The sequence below is a fragment of the Talaromyces amestolkiae genome (assembly GCF_001896365.1).
Source record: "Talaromyces amestolkiae strain CIB chromosome Unknown scaffold1.1, whole genome shotgun sequence".
Taxonomy (NCBI): Eukaryota; Fungi; Ascomycota; class Eurotiomycetes; order Eurotiales; family Trichocomaceae; genus Talaromyces; species Talaromyces amestolkiae.
In genome coordinates, this window is record NW_024468037.1 from 2125812 (window position 1) to 2153124 (window position 27313).

At 48.1% G+C, this 27313-nt stretch overlaps 9 protein-coding genes across 9 annotated transcripts; 6 read left to right on the forward strand and 3 right to left on the reverse strand.

Moving 5' to 3' along the window:
* Positions 1–787: 787 nt before the first annotated feature.
* On the reverse strand, positions 788–2443 carry BHQ10_000697 (uncharacterized protein; the record flags this gene model as incomplete). The annotated part of the gene is made up of 2 exons (XM_040879613.1): positions 788–2178; positions 2236–2443. 2 exons carry the CDS (start codon positions 2441–2443, stop codon positions 788–790), a joined length of 1599 nt encoding a protein of 532 aa, XP_040729202.1.
* A 1190-nt stretch (positions 2444–3633) lies between these two features.
* Positions 3634–4867, forward strand: BHQ10_000698 (uncharacterized protein; the record flags this gene model as incomplete). The annotated part of the gene is made up of 4 exons (XM_040879624.1): positions 3634–3834; positions 3951–4081; positions 4129–4399; positions 4448–4867. 4 exons carry the CDS (start codon positions 3634–3636, stop codon positions 4865–4867), a joined length of 1023 nt encoding a protein of 340 aa, XP_040729203.1.
* Positions 4868–6920: 2053 nt separating this feature from the next.
* On the forward strand, positions 6921–11566 carry BHQ10_000699 (uncharacterized protein; the record flags this gene model as incomplete). The annotated part of the gene is made up of 4 exons (XM_040879635.1): positions 6921–6970; positions 7025–9645; positions 9713–11396; positions 11458–11566. 4 exons carry the CDS (start codon positions 6921–6923, stop codon positions 11564–11566), a joined length of 4464 nt encoding a protein of 1487 aa, XP_040729204.1.
* A 1749-nt stretch (positions 11567–13315) lies between these two features.
* Positions 13316–15092, forward strand: BHQ10_000700 (uncharacterized protein; the record flags this gene model as incomplete). Its single annotated transcript, XM_040879648.1, has 3 exons — positions 13316–13882; positions 13935–14168; positions 14217–15092. The coding sequence occupies 3 exons, from the start codon at positions 13316–13318 to the stop codon at positions 15090–15092; spliced, it is 1677 nt and encodes a 558-aa protein (XP_040729205.1).
* Positions 15093–15654: 562 nt separating this feature from the next.
* Positions 15655–17076, forward strand: BHQ10_000701 (uncharacterized protein; the record flags this gene model as incomplete). The annotated part of the gene is made up of 4 exons (XM_040879659.1): positions 15655–15723; positions 15775–16100; positions 16164–16218; positions 16270–17076. 4 exons carry the CDS (start codon positions 15655–15657, stop codon positions 17074–17076), a joined length of 1257 nt encoding a protein of 418 aa, XP_040729206.1.
* Positions 17077–17872: 796 nt separating this feature from the next.
* BHQ10_000702 (uncharacterized protein) lies at positions 17873–20532 on the reverse strand (the record flags this gene model as incomplete). Its single annotated transcript, XM_040879670.1, has 2 exons — positions 17873–20172; positions 20229–20532. The coding sequence occupies 2 exons, from the start codon at positions 20530–20532 to the stop codon at positions 17873–17875; spliced, it is 2604 nt and encodes an 867-aa protein (XP_040729207.1).
* A 670-nt stretch (positions 20533–21202) lies between these two features.
* Positions 21203–22450, forward strand: BHQ10_000703 (uncharacterized protein; the record flags this gene model as incomplete). Its single annotated transcript, XM_040879681.1, has 1 exon — positions 21203–22450. One exon carries the CDS (start codon positions 21203–21205, stop codon positions 22448–22450), a length of 1248 nt encoding a protein of 415 aa, XP_040729208.1.
* A 551-nt stretch (positions 22451–23001) lies between these two features.
* Positions 23002–24618, forward strand: BHQ10_000704 (uncharacterized protein; the record flags this gene model as incomplete). Its single annotated transcript, XM_040879692.1, has 9 exons — positions 23002–23062; positions 23151–23231; positions 23292–23308; positions 23375–23615; positions 23672–23698; positions 23748–23923; positions 23973–24069; positions 24126–24273; positions 24321–24618. The coding sequence occupies 9 exons, from the start codon at positions 23002–23004 to the stop codon at positions 24616–24618; spliced, it is 1146 nt and encodes a 381-aa protein (XP_040729209.1).
* A 190-nt stretch (positions 24619–24808) lies between these two features.
* BHQ10_000705 (uncharacterized protein) lies at positions 24809–26045 on the reverse strand (the record flags this gene model as incomplete). The annotated part of the gene is made up of 4 exons (XM_040879703.1): positions 24809–25369; positions 25422–25724; positions 25775–25885; positions 25938–26045. 4 exons carry the CDS (start codon positions 26043–26045, stop codon positions 24809–24811), a joined length of 1083 nt encoding a protein of 360 aa, XP_040729210.1.
* Positions 26046–27313: the final 1268 nt, after the last annotated feature.

Sequence of the window (27313 nt, forward strand, 5' to 3'; positions counted from 1 at the left end):
CAGAAGGTTTTCTGAGCCTACGTGTGAGCAGAGGCGACGCCCTCTGCTCGGCGAGACATCCCTAGCATGAGATTTTTGTGATATAGAATCACGTAAATCTTGAATCTCAGCCCGTAATTGGCTTTCGACGAGCTGCAACCGCTGTTCAAGCAGTGCAATCCTTGTGCTACATCAGGGTTAACCATATGCTAAATCAAATCCAGTTCGCAAAATTCGGAAAGGAGGAAGCGCCTTACTCCGAGTCAGATTGCGATGCAGGCTTCGAGTGCAAAGCTTTTGGTGGCACAAAAACGCATTCGGCGTTACTTAAGCGACATCTCTGGCATGGATGCTTGTCAGGTCCACCACATTTGAGTTTTTGCTTTCTGCAGCGGAGGCATGCGACCACTGACCTGAATCAATGACATTAGTTGAATTAGCGTGCGGTATCGGATAGCCTATGTACATACCTGGTCCCCTCAGCGGTTGTATCCATGGAGTTAGGTATGGTGCTGACAGGACTTTGAATCTGCGTATATACTAGACGATTGGAGCAAGCATGTATAGCTAGGCGATCTATCCTCGCGAAGTGTGAATAGGGAAAGAGTTCCAGACAATGATGGATGTAGTTTGTATGTCGCGGCCCCACCGCCGAGAATAATGGCACACGAAAACCCTAAATTGTTGACTGGGGTTAACCCTGACTAACCCTTATAACATGTACGGTTCAAGAATTGTTTATAGTATGTATGTGATATTTGTACATGGTAATGTATATGTACAGCAAATGTTAAGTCCATCAAGGCCATTAGATCTCATTAATGCGTCCCAACAACCACTGCAAATGGCGATAAGACGATCTGGGCTGGTACTCTGGCTGCATATGTCCAGACATATAAGTCTCGACAAACATCAAGCCACGCTCATAATGCTGAATGCCCATGATACCCTGTCCACCATCGACACCACTCAGGCCATTCTCTGCGAAAACCTCTGCATATTCCAAATCCACCAAGGTGATGTTGATGGGTGTGCTGGGCTTCTCAGAGAATCCGAGGTGGCCGTTCCAGGTCATGTTCTGAATTGACAAAAGGGTGCCGTTAGTCATGATGATAAAGTCATAGTCTCCATTGCCGACCAGAACGCGGTTGGTGTGCTCAATGACCTTGGGGAGGACCGATTGGATTGGGTCCGCGGAAAGGTCACCCTCGGACTCTGGGCCGCCGCTACCAATGAACACGGCCTCGGAGGAACATTCGGTCCAGGTGATGTTTGTCGGGGCGTGCAGAGCCTTGACAACGTCCTTGCGCTGGAAGTAGATTTCCGCGCCTGCTGGCATGTAATCCAACACAGTGGGGAAACCGAGAATGTCCCATTGAAGAGGGCAGACGGCGTTGATCTCGTAAATGTTCCAGCATGGATTGATGGCGAGTGCATAGGTGAGCGCGGCATCAAAGACATCACAGTCTTCGCTATAACTCATAGGTGGCTGGACGCCGGATGCTGGGAAGGTGAGGTACTTCTCAATGTACTTGTCGAATCCGCAAGAGGTATGAATCTTCTCAAGTTCGGCCAACGTCTTGGAGTCAAAGTTGAGCATGTTGTTGTTCTCGGCGAGTAAAGGATAGGCTGGAACCTGCATCTGCACAGAGTCAAAAGCACCAATGACGGGGTCGTACACAAGGGCGCCACTCAAGTCGTAGTACTCGGTATCGTTTTCGTTGATCATAGCATCGGAGATGTAAGGCACGTACCGACCGGCATAACTTTCGCCAGTGACATAGATCTTGTACTTTTTAATTCCGAATAGCTTCTCAAAGTTCTTGAAGAACTTGATAAAGTCTTGCGCAATCTCTTCCTCGGAGGTAGCGGTGGGTGTACCGGTAGAGAACCCAGTACCGACAGGCTGGTCGACCCAGAGCATATTGGTCAAGTTGACCCAGCTGTAAGGGTTCTCGACGGGTAGATAAGTACCCGGCTGCCAGAGGAAGCGACCGTTTTCCTGGATGAAGGCTTCCATAGAACTGCAGCCAGGGCCACCATTCAACCAGATAGTAATTTCGTCCACGGGTTCGCCGATGGTGGGCTGGAAAATGAAGAACAATTGACGAGAGGTATCGTTGGATTCAATGGGGACGAGACCAGAGTACATTTCACCAAGGTCGAAGTTGACATCGGGCAGACTTTCGACTCGATATGCTAATTAAGCTCTCGTAAGTACATATTCGCTTATAAAACGCTATGAATTTTACTCACGCTTCGTCTCCTTGGTCAAGTATCGGAAATCTTGGGTTGCGTTCTTGGAAGCAGAGCTCGTCCGCTTTCCAAGCATTGCACCGTAATGGTCCTCATATCGTCGCTGAGCTTTAGCCGGGATGGGTACATGATACCCTGCGGCCAGTGCACCCTCGGCGAGAAGACCTGTGGCGACCAAAGTCGCTGAGATCAAGGACTGAACCAACATACTAATGTTCTTGCAGGCTGAGTAACCTTGGAAGGCGGACTAGCTTGAAAAAAGGAAGAATTTTAGGAAGGGAAATCGAACTCATATTTATGTTTTGCCTAGAGCTCTAGGTATCAATGAAACAAATGCCCTTGATTGGCTGCAGATTAGTCCAGTAGCTGATCAATGGCGATTTAGCCATAAACAGCAAGTATTAAATGCGACGACAAGGTATGATGGCACATAATGTAGCGGGCGGAGCCAGATTCCTGAGCCGGATAGGAGGGAAAATAAAATTGGATGGAATGAGACCGCAAAATTACGGGGTTCAGCTTAAAGGCGATCCCTGCCGCGATAAGCAAGCTGGATAAAGGCACTGGAGTGACTGGCCAGAGTGGAGTGGATTCGACGATCAACACCCTGGCGGCTTAGGCTCGGCTGACAAGCATTGAGGCGCATCGTCCGTGGTCAACCGTCGCCATGTTCCATCTGAAGAATCCATGCAGCGGAACTCGAAGGAGCTAGCATCGTATTCGTGATCCCTCGACAAGTGGCAACCTGCAAGGCTGTTGTGATAACTTGTGGTAAGCTGTATGACGGAGTACTCCGAAACCGATTCTCAAGACTACGCAGTGCTAAATTCGATGTCTTGAGGGATTAACTAAAATAAATTGGAAATAAATTGAGGTCGCATGCCAGTGGAGAAGTGCTTGTCTTATCTCTTTGGATACGGTAGAACTAGGCCGGGTTAGTAAGGTGATATCTTTAATTCGTCTCCTCAATCTAGGCTCGCATGACTAAAATGACAAAAGCTTGTTCTTGATTAATGCGAGAACGTCATCGAAATTAATACGATCTGTATATAGTAGAGTAATTCTATGAGTTTCCCGTGGTGCCACGGAGGTAGTGTTGTTATAGTGTCCGACAACTTAGGGTTATCACGACCACAACCCTGACCGATGGAAGAAAGCCTCAACACCAGAGCACCAGCGCACTCACCACCCAGTATCTAGATAGACTAGATATGCACAATGAGAAATATTATTTTATGATCCATTATACTATTATACGTCAAATAATGAGTGAATGATCGAGATAGGGATGTGACGTCATGTGTACGAACGAGAACCTTCATCAACTTTCAGATTTGCGATATTCATCCTCCCTTGTCCCTTCCTTAGTCTTATTCTTTCTCCTAAGCAACAAACATTATGAATATGCAGTGCCTCACCCTAAATCCCAACCAGGTGCAACCTCCGACCCGCGACTTGCCATCCGGCAAACCCTTGCCTGACAGCCTGCCAGACGCGAAGGAGGTAAAAGTGCACCCGCGCGGCAGTGACGGCACGGAGAACGCATCTCTGTTTTTCGTCGGGACAGCGACGACTATCTTGTTAGTAAAGCATGGCCTTGTACTTGATTCAGATGCTGACTGTTACTTTGATGGCAGGGAATGGGCGGGCATTCGGATCATGACTGATGCAAGTCTCGGATCTCATTTTGAATAACTGCTTCTGATAGAATATAGCCAAATTTCCTTCATGCTGGAGACCATGTGCATCTCGGGCCCGGCGTGTCTGCCATGCGCCAAACCAACCCGGCGGTAGACTTACATGACTTACCTCGGATTGACTTGGTCTTGCTGTCGCATTATCACGGGTAAGAAACTCCCGCTATCTTTAATTAACGTACTGACACCATTCTAGAGACCACTTTGATCAGTCAGTAGAAGCGTCTCTACGCCGGGATCTGCCCATCATCACCACTCCACATGCAAAGGACCATCTCACTTCGAAGGGCGCACAGGACTCATTTTCAAATGTTCATGCTCTAGACTTTTTTGAGCAGATGCTCGTTGATATCAGTGGTAATACGAGTAGTCGCAACGAAAAGAAGCCACAGGTTCGCGTAACGGGAATGCCGGGGAAACATGTTCCTACCAAACCTCTCCAGGTATTGAATGATCTCGTTCAAGCAGTAAGTCTTTACTCAACCCGTCGACCTACGAGTACTCAACTGTGATAGGTTCCTCCAACAAACGGATGGATGGTCGAACTCGGTCATTCCACGTCTTCATCAGACTTCAAAGTCGGCTACCGAATCTATATATCCGGTGACACCCTTCTGGTGGACGAATTGAAAGAAATCCCCAAGCGATATGCAGGCCAAAATATCGACCTGATGCTCATTCATCTCGGTGGCACAACAATTCCTTCCCCGGCCTTGTCACCCATGACAGTGATGGTGACCATGGACGCCAAGCAAGGCTTACAGCTGATTCAGTTGATCAAACCTCACCTGACAATTCCGATACATTATGATGATTATGACGTGTTTGCAAGTCCATTGGATGATTTCAAAGCTGAGGTTGAAAAGGCCGGTTTAGCAGATAGGGTTGTATATCTTGAGCGAAAGGATCAGTTCAAGTTTCGGGTTGTTAGTTGATATCATTGTCTTGATTTATTGGAGCATATTCAGTCTTTGTATAGCAATCAGAACTTCTCTCTACGCAGCAATGCTAAGTAACGCCACGTCGATGTATTGATAAAAGGTGCTCCCAGACATGTATAACCCGTGTCCCAACCGCAGAAGTGTAACTCGTATTATGTATTATATAAATTACTTTTAGATGTCGCCGCAACGGGGAATCGTGCCTCGTCCGCATCGCCATTTGCAGCGAAGCGCCATTCCCCGCGACTATCTTATCTATATAAACTGCCATTTCTTGCTATTTTAACAATACCATTTACATATTATAACCACTATTGTAACACACTCTCTCCCTACCTCTTCTCTCTTCTCTTGTTATCCAGAGCTGGCTACTATAGGATAAATATCTTTCTCCAAAAGCTACAGAATATGACAATACATTGTGCTAACGTATTGTCGCGACCTACACCAAACCCAACTTCCCGATTTGACGGTAAACGAGTTCGAGTCTTTCTGATGAAATGTCCGGGTTCATGATTGGCCTCTCTTGGCGCGAACGACCAGGTGTGTTAAGAGCGTCAATAAAGTCATACTCATGATCAATATATTCCATGATAATGAACGGCCCTAGAGAACATGGACTTTCCGCAGTCATTCCAGAGTGTAAGATGTGAGGCACACGAATGTTGGTAAAGCGTTCAAGAAACCGCATCACGGCTATTTCACGCTTGACTTTTTCTTCCGGAAATACCGAAGCGCCAGGGCATGGAAATCTGATCACCGCTGAACCCCCGTCTTTGAATTTCATTCGAATCCATGCATTGAAGGCTCCTCTTTTGGGAGCAAAAAGCTCATCAGGGACTCCTCCCCGGTGCTTATCTATAGTTTTTCCAATTTCTCGAAGGACTTCCCGATCGAAAATTTTGCTCTTCCAAGGTTCAAATAGATTCTCAGATCTCTCCCAAGCAAGATCATCATAATCCATACATTTTGGTGGTTTGATCAAGTCTGAAGCCATGGTGAGTATTCAATAGTCATCCAGAAGATGATTTTTGTGATAGTCGATTCGAGCGAAGGGTCATTTGAATCATCCTATTTCATTCTTTATTTTTTTTTATTGCGGCGGCGGACTCTGAGAAAGGACAGCGAGCTTCGGCGTGAGAACATGGAGTTCAAACAATGACTGGCATGGAAGGGTTTAAAGCGTACAGCTAAATGACCTCTCTCTCTGCACCCTTATTTGTTGCGTACTGTCTTCGAAGTTGCCCTAATGTTTGATCCTGCTGTTAGTATCAGCATTCAATGATGCTTGATATAATACTGGATAATTAGAAATATTGACGTTCAACCTTTACTGATTCTCACTGTTTTATTACTCGTAGACCATTCTTTGGAGCGGACTGGTCCAGGAGATGTTCGCTCCACGGAAATCTCGTGTTTGTGATTTAACCTATAACACTCACCCCGTTATACAGAGGAGTTATCGGCATTTGGCCGAACTCCTTACATGGGAGAACCGCATGCAATTTATGCAACACTCTCCAGAATTCAATAAAAGAAAAACCATCGCTCAAAAGCCAGCACCCGAAAATAGATAGCATACCGGAATGGGAAATGGTCTCGACATTCGGAAAGAGATAGCGGCCTCACCGATAAGGCTACGGACCAGAACGGTGCTGGTAGGTTCGGAGTAGACAACGGTCTCGACAGCTCCAAAAGAACTCCGGCGCCATCACCGTTCTTCCATTGTGGACCTTTAATCATCTGCCTCTCCACTGGCGTTGCGCACAGCCTATTTTCGAGAGAATCGCAGCAAATGAGGTGATCAGACTAGCCACCGTCAAATGCAAAACTCCGCATGATGCAGCATGGAATGACTAATTACTTAGTGAATTCTCGACGATGTTTGCGAAGACAAGGGAAAACTTGAAGGCGCAACAACACAACCCATGATTTATGCGCTTGCTCTCATTCATTGGCGTTCTCTTCTTTTTACGTGAGAGAGTGGCTGTAACTCTCGGCTGTTATAGTCCGATGTGTTCATTGGGTCGTTAGGTCAATCTACAAAATGAACCGCTTTGTAGCAGATCAATATGTTTTCATGATTGAAACACAGCGGTGAGGACTTAAAATTTTCTGTTAAAATTCGGTTTTCGCTCATATTGTGAATAGCGATCTCTGGAAATCTCGAACAGAACATGCCGCTCTTTGCATTGCTCGAGGAGACGTTTATCTAGGCCTGCTTGCAGTCTCCGCCTGTCTTTTTCTACTACATTACTCACTCTACCTTGCAAAGCGGCTGTGGACAAAGTCTGAAAATGACGACGAAAGCCCCCCCGTTTTTGCTCAGTTTTATACACCAATCGCGTATGATGTCGCCCAAATCGTTTTTGCGACTGCTTCGTTCGCTATCAGTGTAGCTATCCTTCCTCAGGGCGGTAGTTGGAAGAGGTCGCTGCTTCTCGGGTATGCAACCGTACTGTACATTGGGAGATTTGCCGGGAATAGCTCAACCCAAAGTCGTATATTCCGCCATGTAAACACAATTATCGTGGTGACCGCACTTCTTGCTGTTATACAAACATTTGTGCCGGTATTCATCGTCGGAGCAACCTATCGTCCCGGCACACTCGAATCTGCACTGTTTGGGTGCTTGTTTGCGACAATCCTAATMCCTGCCATATCTCCACGCCCACAACGGACTTTATACAGCGAAGATGAAAGCAATGAAAATCTTAGCTTTACCTACAAGGCATCCTTGGAGGAAACATGCTCCCTCTTCTCCTACTACTGGTCTTATGAATGGATTACATGGCTGATTATTCGCGGCCTTCGAAATGAATTGACCATAGAAGATTTGCCCATTCTACCCTCTTACGATGCACCCATAAAGTGGTTCAAAGGATATCAAAAGCAGCGTCGTCCAGGTAGCAACACATTTTTTACGTTGTGTCGACTGTTGAAAAAAGATATTCAGAAGATGATCTTTTGGGCGGCGCTGCTGGCATTCGGTGAATTTCTTGCGCCGTCCGCTCTCATGAGACTTTTGGGATATCTTCAGGATCCCGCGAATGCTATAGTTCACCCACTTGTATGGATTGCACTGTTATTTTTTGGTCCGGCTATCCGCACCTTGTGTAGTCAGCGGTATATCTTCGTTGCCACAAGACTTTTGGTCAGAGTCAACATGACCCTCGTGCAAGAGATATACCATACTGCGATCCGATCTCATATCTATGATTCCACGGTTGCTGAAAGAAAAGTGAATCATGGTGGAAGTGTAGTGGATAAAGAATTATCCAAAGGAAGACAGGCCGATATTACAACACTGATGTCCTCCGACGTGCAGGCTATCTACAATGCACGTGAAGTCTTTTTCGTACCCGTGGTCGTTCCTATCACTGTTATCATTGCCGTCATCTACTTGTACCGCTTGCTTGGATGGCCTTCCTTGTTCGGTGTGGCTACTTTATTCCTTCTCTCGCCATTGCCGACTCTGGCATCACGACGTGTATCTCGCATCCAAAGAAGCGTTATGCAAGCTACCGATGCCAGAATATCCAAAATCACGGAATATCTTGGCTCGATACGGACGCTCAAATACTTTGGATGGGAACCCGCAATGGAGAAAGAGGTGGATGTCCTGCGTCAAGTAGAACAGAGTCGGGTGTGGAAACGAAACTTGACAGCTGCAATTATTTCGTTAGCGGGAGACCTATTACCAATGATGAGCCTGCTCATCTCGTTTTCTGCTGTAGTTCTTCTTACAAAAAACAGTCTAGACGCACCAAAAGCATTTACAGCATTGTCGATCATGGAGATACTCCGGAACCAATGCCTATGGGTGTCGAATATTGTTCGTAACGCCTCGACAAGTCTTGAGTCATTGCGTCGTCTTGATCGATTCTTTGATTCTGCGGTCGAGGTTAAGCGTCATCCGCAAGGACCCCCAGCGTTTCACAATGCCACTTTTCGCAGGACTCCGGTGGCAGCGTTCAGGCTGCAAGATATCAATGTGGCATTTACCGAGTCTGCGTTGAATGTGGTGACTGGTCCGACCGGCTCTGGTAAGACTTCTCTGCTTCTATCACTCATTGGCGAAACCATACTCGAGTCGGGCGTAGCGACCTGCCCAAGAGATGTAGCATATGTTCCTCAGACAGCCTGGCTACAGAACGATACAGTCCGACAAAATATTTTGTTCTATAGCGAATTTGATAAAACTCGATACGAAAACGTTGTCGCGGCATGTGGCCTCCTCCAGGATCTTCAACAACTTCCAGAAGGTGATTTAACTGTTGTCGGGGAACGAGGGACCAGTCTTTCTGGTGGACAAAAACAACGAGTATCATTAGCAAGAGCTATCTATTCTCAGGCTACCACGCTATTGCTGGATGATGTATTTTCAGCCCTTGACACACATACTACGGCCTGGGTATATGACCAATGTTTCCGCAAGGGAATTCTTGCCGGAAGAACGGTTATACTCGTCACGCACTTGCCCTCAGCTCTGGAAGATGCTCAGACTATTGTGCATATCGAAAATGGCACTATTACTTCAGTTCAAACAAACGAGGACAGTCGATTGGCATCTTCTGGTACGAGCACAATCTCGAATGAACTGACAGTCGTAGAATCATCGGGTGCTGTCACTCCTCTGAACAACGGCGAGGCGGAAGCAAACAAAAAGACTGACGACGAAGAGTCTACTGATAACGACCCATCGGAACGGAAAGTATCCTCCCGGTTGGTGGCAGAGCAATCTTCCAAAGGCCGAATTCCACGAAATATAGGTATGTACTCTTTGCTCTTTGAGCATAATCTATAGCTATACCTATCTAACGGTATATACGTGGATAGCATTTCAATATTTGTTCAATTTTGGCGGTTTCAGCTTCGTCATCTTAGCCATGGTGTCTACTTTAGCTGTGCAGATAGCATACTTCTCCGTTACATACTGGCTCTCCATTTGGGCAGACGCATATGATCGCAGCGATTCGATACCCAATGTCGGCTACTACCTCTCCATCTATGCAGCTACAATCTTGATATACTTGGCGCTTCAATTCGGCAACGTCGTTATCTTTCAAGCAGGCGGTTGGAACGCAGCCCGAAAGATGCACCGGAGACTCCTTCACGCCATCCTGCACGCCCCCGTATCATGGTTTGACCAGAACCCCGTTGGACGCGCAATGAACCGATTCGGAAACGACGTACGATCAATGGACGCAGTGTTGCCAGAATACCTCAACAAGCTGATTGACAATTGCCTTCGGTTTCTATTTCGTGTTGCCAGTATCGCATCCGTGATGCCAATCTTTATAATCCCAGCATGCATTGTCTGTAGCATCGGACTACTGATTGGTGAAATGTATACCCGCACGCAGATTCAAGTGAAACGTTTGTCCTCCGTCAATGCGTCGCCGGTTTTTATTCATTTCATCGATTCTATTGCCGGATTGAGCGTTATTCGTGCCCGGGGTGGCATGGATGAGAAGTTCTTTTCGCTCCTGTCGGAGAAAGTTGGCGTTCACGCTCGGGCTATGGAAGCACAACTCAATTCGAATCGATGGGTTGCCGTTCGATTAGATCTATGCGCTGCAACTGTTACCGCAACTGTCGGGCTTCTTGCGTGGAAAGTGGGAGGTGATCCCGGTCTTGTTGGTTTCTCATTGTCTCATGCTGTAGGTCTTGGGCAGACGATCTTGACCTTGGTCCGAACGATGAATGACTTGGAGGTCGAACTCATTTCGTTTCAACGAGTAAAGGAATACGCAGAGATTCAACAAGAAGAGCAAGAAGAACCCTTGGCCATTGCGAGTAAACGGGATCAAGTACCCGCCCACTGGCCAAATGCAGGACAAGTCGAATTTTCCAACGTCACAGCAAAATACCACGACGGCCCCAATATTCTCCAAAACATAAACTTCACCATCAATCCCGGTGAACGTGTCGGCATCGTAGGTCGTACAGGAAGCGGTAAAAGCACGTTAGGGCTCACATTACTCCGATTTACGGAACTTGTCTCTGGCCGAGTTGCGATAGACGGGATCGACATAAGCAAAATCCCACTCAATCGTCTGCGTACCAGCATTGCGTTGATCCCTCAGGATCCGGTTCTGTTTTCGGGGGATGTGCAATCGAATCTTGATCCGTTTGGAGAGCTTGGTGAGACGGAGTTGCAGGCTGCGTTGTCGGCTTGTTGTACTTCCATTGAGGTTGCTGCATCCAATGCTACCCCTGATGACGGGAATGGAAACACGCCTCGAAGCCTGAGACTAGATACCCCCGTCGCAGCAAACGGGGAGAATTTCAGCCAGGGTCAAAGACAGGTTCTGGGCCTTGCCCGCGCGGTTAGTCGAAGAGCCAAAGTAGTGCTTCTCGACGAGGCCACGGCTTCAGTCGATAGGGAGACGGATGAGCATATACAGCGTTTGATTCGAACAGAGTTTCCGGAGTCGACGATCATTGCGATTGCGCATCGGTTGCGGACGATTGTGGATTACGATCGGGTGATTGTCATGGGAGGTGGAGAGATTCTTGAGTAAGTTTCAGTCATACGGTGCATGTTCATTGGGAGGTTACTAATTGATTTACTTTGATAGGATGGGCTCGCCGGCCGAATTGATTAGTCTAGATGGCATATTTTGTGATATGCTGCAAAAGACGGGAGAGTATGAGGAGCTCGTCCAGTTGATACGAAATGAAGTCTAATCACAGTGAGACAACACAAATTCAATTTCTGGATAAAATCAGCTATAGAGACATTAAATATTACGCACAGTTTGAGTGTCCTTCGGCATGTTTCAGACATTATTCCATAATCGTGATAAGCACGATATCTAGCACAGACAATTAGGTAGACAACTACCTAAATAGGAAACACATTGAACACAATTTGAAACACGACTTATGCATCGATCAGACTCGAGGATTTTGTTTGCATCCAAGGAACTCTTCAATGCAGTGTAATCATTAGTCAAGGGCGTTGCTCACATTAATAGTAACACATTCGTCATTGCATCAAACGAAGCTCGCATACCTAATTCAGATGTAGCACATGACCTCCCTCCAAACACTACTTACTAGAAAAAGCACTGTTCCAGATCGTTCATAAAATTATGAACTATAGAAAGTCGATAGATGTATCCAATTGCGTAGGCCAAAAGGAATATTTATTCCTCGGTTGATTTGGATTCGAGAATCGAACAACATAGCCATGCAGTCAACTGAATGTAGAAAGCCTAGCATCGAAGAGCAGTCGCAAAGCTGGCTTATCTCGTACGAATATTATTTCGAAGAAGCAGACTTTCAAGGCGGTATTGAGTTACATTGAGATAGATGACTGCTTACCGTAAGATGTTACAACAGGATACTGTATCTTGGGACCCTTAATTATTCAATTGACAAGCTCAAAATAAAACTTATTTGCTCGACGCAAAAATACATAATTTGCCAAATGAGATCGCCAGCCACAATATGCCTCATCACAAAACACTCGCAGCAGGAACGTCGGACATCATCCCGACAAAGCCCTAACACAGTTGTTTACCTCCGAAGTCACAATCAGCCTATTGTACATCAAACAAAACTACAATCGGAGCATTTGTTCTTGTCTCGACGTTTCACCCCTCACATTTAAAGTGGTCCGAGTATTAATGTCCGATGGCAAACTTCCTTCCTCCATCTCGAGGGCGTAGACGGTGAATCGGCAMAAGCCGATGATCGGGTATTAAAAAATCCTAGGTACGATCGGATTCTTTTCCGATGACTTTGGGTAGAGCACTCAAAATTTTCCTTGGACAGTGGACGCACACCACCTATTTCTCTATTAAGATCTAGTGTATTCATGGCAATTGGCTGCAGTGAAGTACTTGTGGGCGATCCTCGATTGCTTGTTGTATCTTGATTGGTTTGCTACGTAGAGATGTACCTCGAGGGTGGAAATCCGAAAAGGAAGTGGATTCCAGTGTTTTTTGTCAGAAGTGTTCCAAGTAGTACTACGTACAGTATAAAACATGGCTAGACTCTTCTTTCTCTGCTAGCCTCCAATGACCTCTTTTATTTACAGTACTTGTTTCGTGTGAGTCATTATTGTTTCTTCGTTTTGAAATGTCAATGCAGTCGTGAAACTCGTATATAAGTACTATCACAACGATCGATTACATTCTAGAATTATATACGAGCTTTACAACATTAATATTGTGCTAGGCCTCACGAAGGACAGGTCGATTTCAGGCTTAAATTGATTGTGCTTTAGTCAATTGAATTGATTGCTTCAATTTCTTGTCGACCTACATACAAATAACGGTCCATGGACACAATTGGCGTGACTAGTAGAATGCGGTATATACCTGGACCGGTCTTCAGTGCTACCTCGAATCGACAAAGCCAGGGAGAATTTAACCTGTGCTACGACACTTACATATAAATATCGCTCTGTCTTGCTGGCTGTTAGATACTATGGCGACAGAAAAGACCCCCGTTTCGACACATCAACGATCCGACTCATCGGCTCCATCGAGTCGAGCTTCGAATTCCGATGACAGCTTACGATCAGCGCATGAGACTCGTCTCCGACACGAAGATGGAGAAGATCGAGTCAGCCATTGCTCGGAGCAAGACCACGACCATGAAGGAAGCAGAGACATTGAGAAAAACCTCCCATCTCTCGATCAAACACCCACAAACCAGAGCAGGAATAACAACCTCAGCATTCTCGACACAGTGCGCAGCCACGTCTCCCATCAAGACATGCACGTCTCCGACAATGTCTACCGCGAACAAAACGCAGAGCAATATCTGCGATTCTCGCCGGCTCGCAAAGTGGCCATCGTGGCGATTCTGTCTGCTTGTTCTTTCTTATCGCCGATATCATCAACAACAATCCTTCCTGCCATGCCAGAGGTGGCGAACACCTTCAATACCACTGGTAGTGTGATCAATGCGAGTAATGCTGTGTTCATTCTTACAATGGGTCTGTCCTCCACTTTCTGGGGAACGTTTAGCCAGATTTATGGCAGAAGACCTGTGAGTTTTTTTTGTCAGGTATTATTTCAGCATCGAACTGACCTTATTAAAGATGTCTTTTTGGAGTTCGTTCTTCTTCTTCGTTTTCAGTCTGGCAACAGCGCTTTCACCGAATCTGGCTGCATACTTCATCTTCCGAGCCCTTACGGCTTTTCAAGGAACATCCTTCCTTGTTGTGGGTAGTGCGTCTATCAGTGATATTTACACACCCACGGAGAGAGCCACTGCTCTCGCATGGTTTCTGTCTGGAACTTTGATTGGTCCAGCACTTGGACCCTTCTTAGGGGTATGCCATATCCCATGTTCTCATTATACTCAAAGCTAATAGCTCCAGGGTGTGATAGTGACTTACCGTTCGTGGCGGGKCATCTTCTGGCTGCAAACCGCACTTGGTGGATTTGCATTCATTCTAGTCGCTCTGTTCATTCCTGAGACAATCCCGCACAAAACCATCTCAGACCTCGCCGACCTCTCACCACTAGAAAAGACAGTCGCAATCTGGCACCGCATGAATCCTATTCGAGTCATCAAATTGCTGTTCCAGTACCCCAATCTCTTCTTTGCCGCACTTGCTTCCGCATCTCTGGTTTGGAACCAATACTCTCTCCTTACTCCGATCAGATACGTTCTGAATCCACGATTCAACCTCACCACTCCGATTGAATCCGGGCTATTCTATCTCGCTCCGGGATGCGGCTATGTTTTTGGCACCTTCTTCGGCGGCCGGTATGCTGACCATATTGTCCGCAAATGGATCCGTAAGCGAGACGGCGTTCGCGTGCCCGAGGACCGCCTCAAGTCTTGCCTGCTTTTCTTGGGAGTGTCCATCCCAGGCTGGGTCCTCATTTACGGATGGACCATAGACCAAAAAGTCGGTGGGATCCCCGTTCCCGTCATCGCACTTTTCCTTCAAGGAGTGTCGCAGACGTTTGTCTTTCCCAGTCTAAATACCTACTGTCTCGACGTCATGCAATCCAAGGGTAGAAGCGCTGAGGTTGTTGCGGGTAACTACATGTTTCGATATGCTCTTGGAGCGCTGGGTACGGGTGTTGTGTTACCGGGCATTGGAGCTATGGGCGTAGGCTGGTTCAGCACCATCTCTGCTATATTTGTGGGCGTCTCGGGTTTCTTTATGTGGCTCACGACGATCAAAGGAGCTACCTGGCGACAGAGAGTGGATGAGAAGCTAGCCCAACGAGCGGCTGCTTGAGTTTTTTATTGAATGTTCTGTTGACGAGATTCCGGTTTTCCTAGACGAGATACTGAGTTATACAGAACTCGGTCGATAGTTTTTGGAAGTATATAATTAATTAGTAACGAACGAACGATTTCCTGTTTTATTTCGCACGTTGATTGTAAAGATCATAGCGTAGTCGATCGACATGCCTATCTAGTAAAAGTCGCCTTACGGAATGATGTCGTTTAGTGTCGCGTGATCTCATTGGACGCAGCATCCCACGGCATGTGGCAGTGTCATGCATGGATAATTGTACAGCGAATGATTAGACGATGGCGACAGTCGCAATTGAGTGCGTACTGAGCCACAAAAGATGTCGTGGTCGTACTTTTGGGAGGTGAGAATTGGTCAGATCGAGCGGTCAAACGATGACGTCGGCTAAGATCACGGATGCCTGCAGCTCTCCTCAGGCACTCCACAAATTTATCTTAAACATCGACTCTTCCCCAAACTAAAATATCATATAGCCCCATACTCTTCCACCTTCTCCGATCATTTCTGCAAGTAATTACCGCGTGAATTGACTGTTTTCATCATGGCTACCAAAGACGAAGCTAGTGCTGTCCCCGCCGCAAGCAAAACTTCATGGACTAGCTTCCTGAAGGTGATTATTCTGCCTCAACGGATCCGGCATTCGCTAATTTTGAATCTCTAGTCCATCGCATCCTTCAATGGCGACCTCTCTTCTCTGACCGCACCGCCGTTCATCCTCTCGACCACCTCTCTTACCGAGTACTCTGCGTACTGGTGCGAACATCCCTCACTCTTCGTTGCCCCCGCACGCGAGCCCGATCCTGCAAAGAGAGCGCTGCTAGTCCTAAGATGGTTCTTGAGTACTTTGCACCAGCAATACTGCTCTCGAAGCGAAAAGCTAGGAAGCGAGAAGAAACCTCTCAACCCGTTCCTGGGAGAGCTGTTCCTGGGCAAGTGGATCGAGAATGAGGATGTGGGTGAGACAAAGTTAATTAGCGAACAAGTCAGGTACGTATCCGGTGACACGATTATTCTCAGTGGTATAACTGTACTAATTTGAGGCTGTGGCAGTCACCATCCTCCGGCGACGGCGTATTCGATAGTCAACGAGAAGCATGGAATAGAGGTGCGCATCTTAGTCATTGAATGAGTTCCGCTTTATCTAACAAGAGAACAGCTCCAAGGATACAATGCCCAAAAAGCCTCCTTCTCCAGTACCATCCAAGTAAAACAACTCGGCCACGCATACCTTTCCTTAACTCCGCCTGGCAAAGACGCAACCAACGAAGCCGACCGAGAACACTACCTCATCACCCTCCCCAATCTGCACATCGAATCCCTGATATACGGAACACCGTACGTAGAACTTGAGAAAACCACCAAAATCGCCAGCTCAACTGGGTACATCTCCAAGATCGACTTCTCGGGCAAGGGATGGCTCAGCGGCAAGAAGAACACCTTCTCAGCGGTTTTATACAAGGAAAGCGAAGGCGAAAAACATCCTTTATATACTGCTGACGGCCAATGGTCGAGCAGCTTCACGATCCGCGATGCTCGCGCCAAGAAGGACGTTGAAGTCTTCACCGTGAGCAACATGAAGACAACACCCTTAACAGTCGCCCCTCTCGAAGAACAGGATGTATGGGAAACCCGCCGCGCATGGCGCGATGTCGCCGCAGCCATCGAACGCGGCGACATGGAAGCCACTTCAGTGGCCAAAACCAAAATCGAAGTCGCGCAACGCGAACTCCGCAAAAAGGAGAAAGAGGAAGGTGAAGAATGGGAGCGACGATTCTTCAAACGAGTCAATGAGAAGGACGATCATACCTTTATGCGATTGGCAACAATGCTGGACCTGACGCAGGGTAATGGCGCGGGTATCGAGAGTGATCGTACCGGTGGAGTGTGGAGGTTTGATGCTTCGCGTGCTGTTGATGCGAMCCCGCCGTATCATAAGATTGGCGGCGAGGGATTGGGATTGTAATAGTACGTAGATAGTTACTCTGTGACCTATACTTTGATTACTTGTGCCTAAACCGGAGGCTGACTCTCGATTACAGTATTCGAGCGGACATGAGGCGAGGCGTCGTTTATACTTTCATGAACGCAGGGTCTAGGTTTCTTTCTATTCCTTACATGTCTATTTAGTACCGCTTTTTCTGTTCTGTTGAATTCATGGATGTAATATAAGTAATACCTCAATTCAAGAATATTCAAGCAAACGAGGTAAATTGACCAGAATAGCAAGTCTTGCCCTAACTTGCTTCCATCTCCATTCCAATTTCCGCCTTGTATGATTGATACTAACTGATAGAACTGTTGTGACATCTGGACGTATTATGCGTAAAGCATAAATGGTCTCTGTTTGTAATACATGTAGAAATGAAAAAAAAAGACACGGATGAATAATTTTTCGATTAACGAAAAATGAAAAGAGGAGTGAGAGATGATGGATGGAGAGAAATACACAAAAATCCCATTTTTGGCTCCTTTTTTCTTTCTTTTTGGCTTTCCTTTTCCCTTTTCCTAATGCTGAGAAAAAGAAAACATCATGGTTAGAAAAAAAGAACATATTTGAAACATAAGCGTAGCGTAGCAGCAAGAGAGCACTTCCCATCGCTGAACAATTTTCCCATTTAAAAGAAAAACCCGAGTCCACCATCCTGAGATACTAATAATAAACACAATAGATAAGATAGAAAAAAGAAACACTCAAATCGAAGAGTTGAACGCCGTTAGACTCAATCCCTTGTTTTTAAGCTCAATCAATCAGTCAACATTTAATGTCCGTAATTGCCACCCCAACCGCCGCCGCGTCCAGAGTTTCCATAGTAGTTACCGAAGCCTGCCGCGCCGCCGTAGTTGCCATATGCACTTCCTTGGTGGTGGTTCTGGCTAACATTGGCCTGGTGGCTGCCTAAGCCACCGAGACCGCCGCTGTACTGAGGGTTCAAGTGAGGATAACCGCCGAAGCCCTGTTGACCCTGCTGTCCCTGGAGAGGGGGGAGACCAGTCTGTGACTGCGACTGTCCGGGGATGCTGCTGGTGGCTGAACCAGGTCGATTAGCCTGAGCAAGAGAGGGGCTTGGGCCACCCGTCTTGGAGGTTTCGTATCCCTTGGTAGATTCCTCACTGCTTACGGGTTGTTGCTGGGAGATAGGTTGGTTCTGGCCAAATCCGGACTGCGAACGACCAAATACATCAGGGACAGCTGTACCGAAGGTGGTGTTTGCTGCAGCAGACTGCTGGTTCTCAGGCTGGGCAGATCCAGTACGACCATAGACAGAGTCCCGACCTGGAAGAGCCTGGTTAAAACCAGAACCTGCTGGAGAAGACGAGTGGTCGTAGGAGAATGGCTGGCCGTACATAGCGCCCTTGCCGCCGTATGGAGCGTACTGATTGCTGTACGCATACTGATTGCTATGAGGCATGTAGTGATCTTCGTAACGGCGAGCATCATCATACATAGGACGGTTGCGACCATATTGGTGCTGCTGGTTCATGTTCATGTATGTCTGAGCATAATGAGGGTTCGAGTAGTAAGGATAGCCGTAGCCGTAGTTAGCAGCATGAGCACCCTGTCCTCCAGGAATGTGCTGGCCAGACGGTTGCTGCGATTGGGTGGCGCCGGGCAAGGTAGGCTGAGGAGTGTTCTGACCACTTCCAGGAGCTTCGGTATGACCATAGCGGCTAGGAGTCTGGGTAGCTTGAGCCTGTCCCTCAGCGCCGGAGGTTGCGAAACCAGACGCGCGCTGGCCAGTGGTGTCCTGTGAAGGATATCCGTAGTAATTGTAGGGAAGGCGCTGCTGATCGGCAGCATAGAAGGGGGAATATTCGCTGCCAGTCGTTGCTGCAGCTTGGGTAGGGGCTTGATGAGAGAAGGGCTCTTGGGCTTGAGCCTGAGTCTGGGCGGGATGTTGGGTAAATGGGTCGTATGGCTTCTGGGCTTCGGCGTATCGGCTGAAGTCGTTGAAAGGTGCTGCGTCCGTCTGGGGCACGGGAGGCAACCCAGGAGCAGGACGGGCAACAGCGGGGGTCTCTGTCGAGGGCTGAGATTGAGGAGGAGGAAGGGAAGCACGAGGAGCGACCGGAGAGTGTTGGGGTGGTTGGGCCCGAGTTTCCGCTTCTTCGCGCTGTTCATCAACGTCCACGGATTCATTACCGTTCAGTCCCATGCTGCCAAATTGGACAGCAGCGCGATCAACAGCGTGATTGGCAGGCATAACAACAGCTTCCTGCTGTTCCAAAACACGACGCTGGAAACTAGCAGAGCGGCCTTGAGTTCCAGCTGCCTTGAAAGCAGAGGCTGCATAGCCAGATACAGGTCCACGGCTTTGTGGAGTAACGGGAGGTAGAGAGTTAGGGTCTTGCACACTTGCGATCGTGCTGGCTGCGGTTGCGGTGGCAGGAGGCACTGAAACATCGGGAATCTGCTCAAGGTTCGTTTTGGTGAGATCATCTGTAGGAGCTTCGAAAGACTGGGTAGAGGGTGGTTCGTGTGCGGGTTCGTCAAGAGGTACAGGCGGTTGTTCGGGTGTTTGGGCTTTGGGGATTTCCGGGGTTGCCACGGTAGCAGGTACAGACGGTATGATCGGTTCAGGTTTCGTTTCGACGGGAGCTTCGACGGGAGGAACGGCTGGAGGTGCAGCGACTGGGGGAGGCTTCTTCTGAGGAGGGGGAGGCGTAGGTTTAGCAAACAAGCTGGCCCATCCTTTCTTCGCAGGTTCGGCTTTAGGAGCTTCCTGCTGGGGTTCCTTCACGGCCTCGACCGACTCAACGGGTTTGGCTGTTTCAACTTCAGCAGTAGCGGGTTCGGTAGAGATGCTTGTAATGACCTGCTCGGTGGGTGCAGCAGGCTTCTCGTCACGTGCGCCACCGACTCGTCCACCGCGTCCTCCACGACCACGATCTCCTCGAGCACGACCACCGCGTCCTTCGAACCCACCACGGCCACGAACACCGCGAGATGCTAGAGGCACTGTTTCGCTACCGGTGGTTTGGGACTTGGGCACATCCTTCGCCTTGGAACGGGAGCGATCGGTAGTCTTCTTCTTGACCTCACCCCATTGAGATGCGTTACCTATATCATCAATAATCAGCAACTGACTGAATATGCGATGCAAAGAAAGATATAACCTTCACTAATATGTTCAATGGCAGTTTCAAGAACACCATTGGCATCCTCCAAAGCAAACACGAGATCTTCGTCTGTCCATTCCGAGAAGAGCTCTTTCAACGTGGGTAATTCTGTCGCATATTTGAGCTTCAATTGACCGATTTCTCCTTCATCTTCGTATGATGTGGGTGCAGCATTGTCGGCGAATTCAGCTTTGGCAGATCGAGGACCGCCCCGGCCACCTCTGGAGCTGTAACCGCCTCGTCCACCTCGAGCAGAACCGCGCCCACGCGGCGCGGAGGGTCTGGATAAAACTTCGGACATGGTGTGTCTGTTGTGCTATATTGCTGACTCGCAAGGAATATGTGAGAATTGTTGAGAGAAATCGTCAACACGAAGAGTGTGATGAAGGCGGTCCTTGATGGGATGGCAGGGATTGCAAACGGGACAGGTGCCCAGGCAAGGAGAAGAATGGATGTGTCAAAAGATTCGATAAATCAAACGATGCGCCCTCTGTTAGAGGTTAGCACCAGCTCTGCAGTAAAGGGGCCGCCAGATTCGAAAAGCAGAAGATGAAGGGGGTGGATGGTTTAATACAAACAAGCAGTTAAGTAAGTAAATGGTTGACTAAGTCAGACAGAAGGAACTTTTGAGAGCTGAAATTGGATCTTGCGCGGCTGCCGACACAGGTTTAGCGAGGCGGCTAAGCTAAGCTCAAAAGGACTGTCGATGTCGTCAGAAAGAGCAGGCGGTGAGAGGTAGTGCCCGTAAGGCGTTCCGAGTTCATCAGTCAGCATCATCCAAGCTTTGACGATACAATAGTATTCAATTCGGGACACACTGATCAATTGCATCTACTGTCTACAACAATCAGATCTCATCAGCATATATACAACGAATCTGTGGGTATCAGTGGCTATTAGCCCCAGTTCGGTCACTAGCACCACCCGCATACCAACTCCTCTTCGACGGCAATACACCACATACATCACAGATGAAGAACAATACTGCCTTTCTCAAGCTAAAAGGATGGCCAAAAATCCACCACCCGCTTCCACAGACTCCCAGAGAGTCCCAGCAGCTATTATCTGCTTTGACATCGTCGTTCCGTCGGCAACTCGATGCCGCAGACACCAACAAGCCAGCACAGTCTGCGAGTGAGCACTTGGATGCCATTCTGGAAAACCCGCTGTTCCGCGTCGTCCCATCCAAACCGGCATACCCTACAATAGAATCTCACCAGAACAGACCAGAGACAGAAGAAACATTCTCAATAGTGAAGGACCCCATGAGACTGCTCGATGACAATGTGGCTGCTGGTACCCTCACTGGCCGGATACTCAAAGAGGTATTGCGGTCGCAGTTGTCATTGATTCACAACGCCTCAACGGATCCAGAACGAGCTCTGCAGAATACTGGTGCAGGAGCACGAGTCGCCAAGTGGTTCTGGGCTTCGGATTCAACATCACGCAAATCGTTCTTCAAAATCCCGGGTGCAACCAAACATGCCATCATTTTCATGGTAGCAGAAGGCCTTCATGATGAGCTCAGGGCATTTTTACGTCTACTGTACAGATCTGACTTGGGTGGCACTGACGGGAAGATTCCTAAGCGGATTGCAGACAAAATCTTCGCTACATTCTTGAACAACTACGTTGCGGCTGAAATCACACATGGGCGAGGCATGGCTAGTGCCATGGAAATATTTGCGGAGGTTGCAGACTCCATTGCTCATTCCGAAGATCTCCAGTCTACGAACTTCAAAGAATCGTTGCTCAAGCCAACGGTTTTCCATTTTGGTCGCTTCATGACTCGGGACATGAATGCTGGGGTGTTTAAAGATGTCCCCGCCTCAGTGTTTGACAGGTATTGTAACATATTAGAGGCCCTACCTGGTCTTCGACCTTATGGCCTTGCCATGCGCATATACCATCCTGTACAACAGGATGCTCGACCTTTTATGGAATATGTGCGGGAGTTGCGGAAGTCAAAATCTCCACCACGAACGGAGATGGGACAGGATGTTCTGCTTCAAACGAGCCTCAACGGATTGCGCCTTCTTATAGACCAGAAGGATTACCGGGATGCCGCGAAATACTCTCAGCATGTCAAGAATATGCTGTTTGAAGAGCGAGTTACGGACCGTCACAACGACAGCTACTCTCCTCAACTAAATCAGCTTATGGATCAATTGAGTCTGGGTCAAAACGCGCTGTCTTTTCGGTGGGAGCCTGTACCATGACATTCTAAGGTTAGAATGACCGTGAATTTATGGGACGAATACAGCTCGCGTCAAGCAGTTCCATCGGGAACCACCACATTCGCTCGGTGAGATTTCTAAGATAGAAAAACCTCTTTCGACTCGACCCAGTCCAGAGATCCCCCAGAAATCGTTTCGTCAGCCGAAGAGTCCGGTCGCAATTCATCAATTGCCCAAGAAGCCGATTCGTGCAGACTCCCGGATTGATGCTGCACTGAGTATATCACAAGTGTATAGTAGCACTCTGATCAACGGTGATCAGATTGAAAGAAGATTATGTGACCATGACCTGTATTATCAATGAAACGATACAATTCCATTCCATCCAATATCCAATATCCTGACTCATAATTCTAAAGCCTAAAAGCTCAGGCACCATCCCGCCCCGATCGCGCAAACCGGCGACCGGATAATCCGTTCATCCGCTATGAGTAATAACCATCAGATCTATTTAGTAGCTTCGTACATCTGACTCAATCCATTCTTTCTCCATTTTGTAAACCTCAATTGACTCAATTTATTCTTCAAAAGACATGTCCGGCACAAAGATCTGGCTCAGAGCAGAGACCAAGCCTCAAGAGGCGCGGTCAGCTCGTAAGTCTTTCTCAATTCGATTATTTTTTGAACCCCGCTATTGTATATGGTATGGTATGCTAATTAGGGATTTTTGGATGATGGATAGTTACACCTACGACGACCAAGGCGCTGCTAGATGCTGGATACGACGTCACCGTTGAAAAGTCAAGTCAGAGTATCTTTGACGGTATGCCAGTCCTTCGAAAATCAGATCAAAACAGAGATGTTGACTTGACCGCTTGAACAGACGAGGAATACGCCGCTGTACGCACTTCCCTAACCAACCAGTTCCACGCATCCATGATTCCTAACCACTTATTGACTGAGTAGGTTGGCGCCCGCCTCGTCGAAGAAGGATCGTGGGTCAAAGACGCACCCAAAGACACATACATCCTCGGCCTCAAGGAGCTCCCCGAAGACGACTTCCCACTCGAACATGTACACATTTCCTTTGCGCATTGCTACAAGAAGCAGGCTGGATGGGAGAAGGTGCTTAGTCGCTGGCCCCGCGGAGGCGGCACATTGTTGGATTTGGAGTTTTTGACGGATGAGAAGGGACGGCGGGTTGCTGGTATGATATAGTCCTTGCGGAGGTGGGATATGAAGGAGGCTGACGATGCGATGAAGCATTTGGTTACTCTGCTGGATATGCAGGTATGTTTATCTTAAGATCTAAGTGGAGGCTATGGTGCTGACTAGACAGGATCCGCGCTTGGAATCAAGACTTGGGCCTGGCAGTTCACACACGGCAAGGACGAGCCTCTTCCCGGCGAAACCCCATATGCCAACGAGAGTCTGCTCATCAACTCCGTCAAGGAGATTCTAGAGGCTGGAATCAAGAAGGCTGGCCGATCGCCCAAGGTGCTCGTTATCGGCGCTGTACGTTTTGCCATTGGAAGAAGTTGTCATCTGTACTAATCTGAGGTAGCTCGGACGATGTGGTAGCGGTGCTGTCCAGTTCGCCAAGGATGCTGGTATCCCTGACGAGGATATCATCAAGTGGGATCTTGAAGAGACCAAGAAGGGTATTTTCTCCTTTTCTGCCGATGATTATAATGATGATTAATCCTGACGGTGACAGGTGGCCCATTTAAGGAAATCGTCGAGGACGCTGACATCTTCATCAACTGCATTTACCTTTCCGCTGCTATCCCCCCCTTCGTCAACGCTGAGACTCTTGCTTCGTCCAAGCGTACTCTCTCCGTCGTCTGCGATGTCAGCGCCGACACGTGAGTCTGTCAACCCATACCTCAGGTACTCAGACTGACTTATACAGAACAAACCCCCACAACCCCATCCCAATCTACAACATAACCACCACATTCGACAAGCCCACCGTGCCCGTCACCAATATCTCTACCCTCGGTAACCCGGATCTGCCCCTCGACGTAATCAGCATTGACCATCTGCCGTCTTTGCTGCCTCGTGAGAGCTCCGAGATGTTCAGCACTGCCTTGCTGCCGTCCTTGTTGCAGCTCAAGGACAGACAGAATGCGCGTGTGTGGGTGCAGGCCGAGGAACTATTTAAGGAGCATGTGTCTACTTTGCCGGCGGAGTTGAGGAAGAGGGATTAACTGACCCTCTTAGGTCAGAGGGAAAAGTCTTGATATGTTTGATTCTGTTTGTTGATGAAAAGAACGATAGAAATGTATACAATGATTTACATCGAATACAAACTACAGACGTAGAATTAATTCAAAACTCAAAATTCATCATTCTGTCTTCTTTATTTTATATTACCTGCCCATAATGAGGCAAATCAATTTACAACTGACCAGCAGTGTTGAAGTCCTCAAGAGCCTCCTTGACACGCTGACTCATTGTCTTCTCGCCCTCACGGACCCAGACACGGGGATCGAAGAATTTCTTGTTGGGCTTATCGGCGCCATCGGGGTTACCAACAGTAGTCAACAGGTAATCCTTCTTCTTGAGGACGTAGTCGCGGACACCAGACAAGTAAGCAAACTGCATATCAGTATCGACATTGACCTTGACGACGCCGTAGCTGATGGCTTCCTTGTACTCGGCCTTGGAGGAGCCGGAGCCACCGTGGAAAACGAAGAAGACGGGCTTGTCGGACGCAGAACCGATCTTCTCCTTGACGTATTTCTGGTGTTTGGAGAGCAGTTCCGGGTGCAGGCGCACGTTACCGGGCTTGTAGACACCGTGCACATTGCCGAAGCCGGCGGCAATGGAGAAGTAAGGGCTGATAGGGGAGAGGGCGTTGTGGATGGCGAGAATATCTTCGGGCTGGGTGTAGAGGGAGTTGTTGTCAACGTCTTCGTTGTTGACACCGTCTTCTTCACCGCCGGTGATACCGATTTCCTGAAACCATTAGCTTCGCCACACACACTACGGACAAGCAGAGGGGAGGTACCATCTCGAGCCACTGCTTCATGGGAGCAGCGCGCTTCAAGTACTTGGCGGTAGTTTCAATGTTCCAGTCCACAGGCTCTTCGGACAAATCGATCATGTGAGAAGAGAACAGAGGCTCGCCGTGCTGCTTGAAGTAGCGCTCGTCCTCATCGAGCATACCGTCCAACCAGGGCAAGAGCTTCTTGGCGCAGTGGTCGGTGTGCAGGACGACGGGGATGCCGTAGGCCGGGGCGATGCTACGGATGTAGTGGGCGCCGGCAATGGCGCCGGCGATGGAGGCTTCCTGGTTGGAGTTTGCGACGCCCTGGACGGAATTAGCAGTGATATTAAAGCCCGAAAAGAATATGGGAATACCTTTCCGGCAAAGTAGGCGGCACCGCCCTGGGACATTTGCAGGATAATGGGGCAATTCTGGTCGCGGGCAGCTTCGAGAGAGGCAACGACGGTGGAGGAAGAGGTCACGTTCTGATCAATTAGCTACCTTGTCAAGCAGACCCAAAACTGGAAGTAAACGTACGATAGCGGGAATGGCAAACTGCTTCTCTTGAGCATACTTGAAGAGCTCGAGGACGTCATCGCCGACAATGACGCCGGTCTTGCGGGACAGCTTCTCGAGGACACCCATTTTGTTTATTTGTAGTGCGTTTCTAAAGAATCTAGTCGGTTGGTAAGTGGTCTGGTGAAGTGAAGAAGAAAGAAGAAAGCGAAATGAGAAGAATGAGGTAAAAGTGGCAGCGGAAGTGGGGATGGAGGGGGCAAGCTCAACGCAGAATTGAGAATTCAGAGCAGCACCAATGCAGACAGAGCTCACGAGAGGGGCTATCTGCTCAATTGGTATGTGCAAATATTGACTATTTGCTATGTTCTCTGTTCCTTTTTCTGCGAATGCCACCACGGTGAGAGCAGAGAAGCTCTCACCGAGTTCACCGGCAGCTTGAAACGGGGGGGGGAGAGATGAGGTCAGAGATGCCTTGATTGTCAGGCAGACATGTACTCACCTTGAATGATCGAGTCGACTCAATTGGAATGAATTTCAAATAGAATTCAAGAGGATTTTGAGGAAGTGTACTTATATTCAAAACTTTGAGCAATGATATAATAGAAGAACATCCGGTTTCTGTTCTGGTGCTGGTGGGGGGCATCTCAGAGTCCGATTTTTCTATGACGTTTCCGATTTGCCCCGCGGTGCTCTCTACCCTTACGAAGTACTTACTTACACGGTGTTACTGTGGAGCGTTTCGATTGCTTTCCATATTTTACGATTATTATGTCAATTGATTGCTGATTGTCTTGATTGGCATTGACCGAGCAATTACGTTCGTGTTAATGTCTCGTTGTGCAATGTGCTGCGTTGAGGCTGGCATAGCAACCAGTAACCCCGCGGCAATACATACAAACATCCTCTATGGTGTATGTCTCCTCATTTCCAATGCTTACATTGGACTGTACGGGCTGTATATAGCTTGTTCAGGCTCTTACTATCTAGTTAGCTTCTCTCTTTGATTCAGTTGGCTCAAGATATATTCGTACAATGCGGAAATATTCAAGCCGCATACATAGCGACTACTTGCTTATACCTAGGTAGTATGATATATATGGATGTAAACATCACGGAAAACCCCGGGTCTCAGGCACCAACCCAATTACACTTTCCTATCCATCAACACAAACCTATCTTGTGGACAATAAATGGTGCTCCATCCATGCTCTATTGGATAACCCGCCAGCACGGGATTTGATAGCCCATCCAGGCCAGAGCTAGACATTTGGAGCATCTAGACCAGCAAGCTTAGAGAACGGAATGGGGACAGCGGCCGTCTTGCAAATTATTCGTGGATTAATATATACTCAGAGGTATCCAGTGGATAGATAGGGCAAGATCTTTTCCGGCGA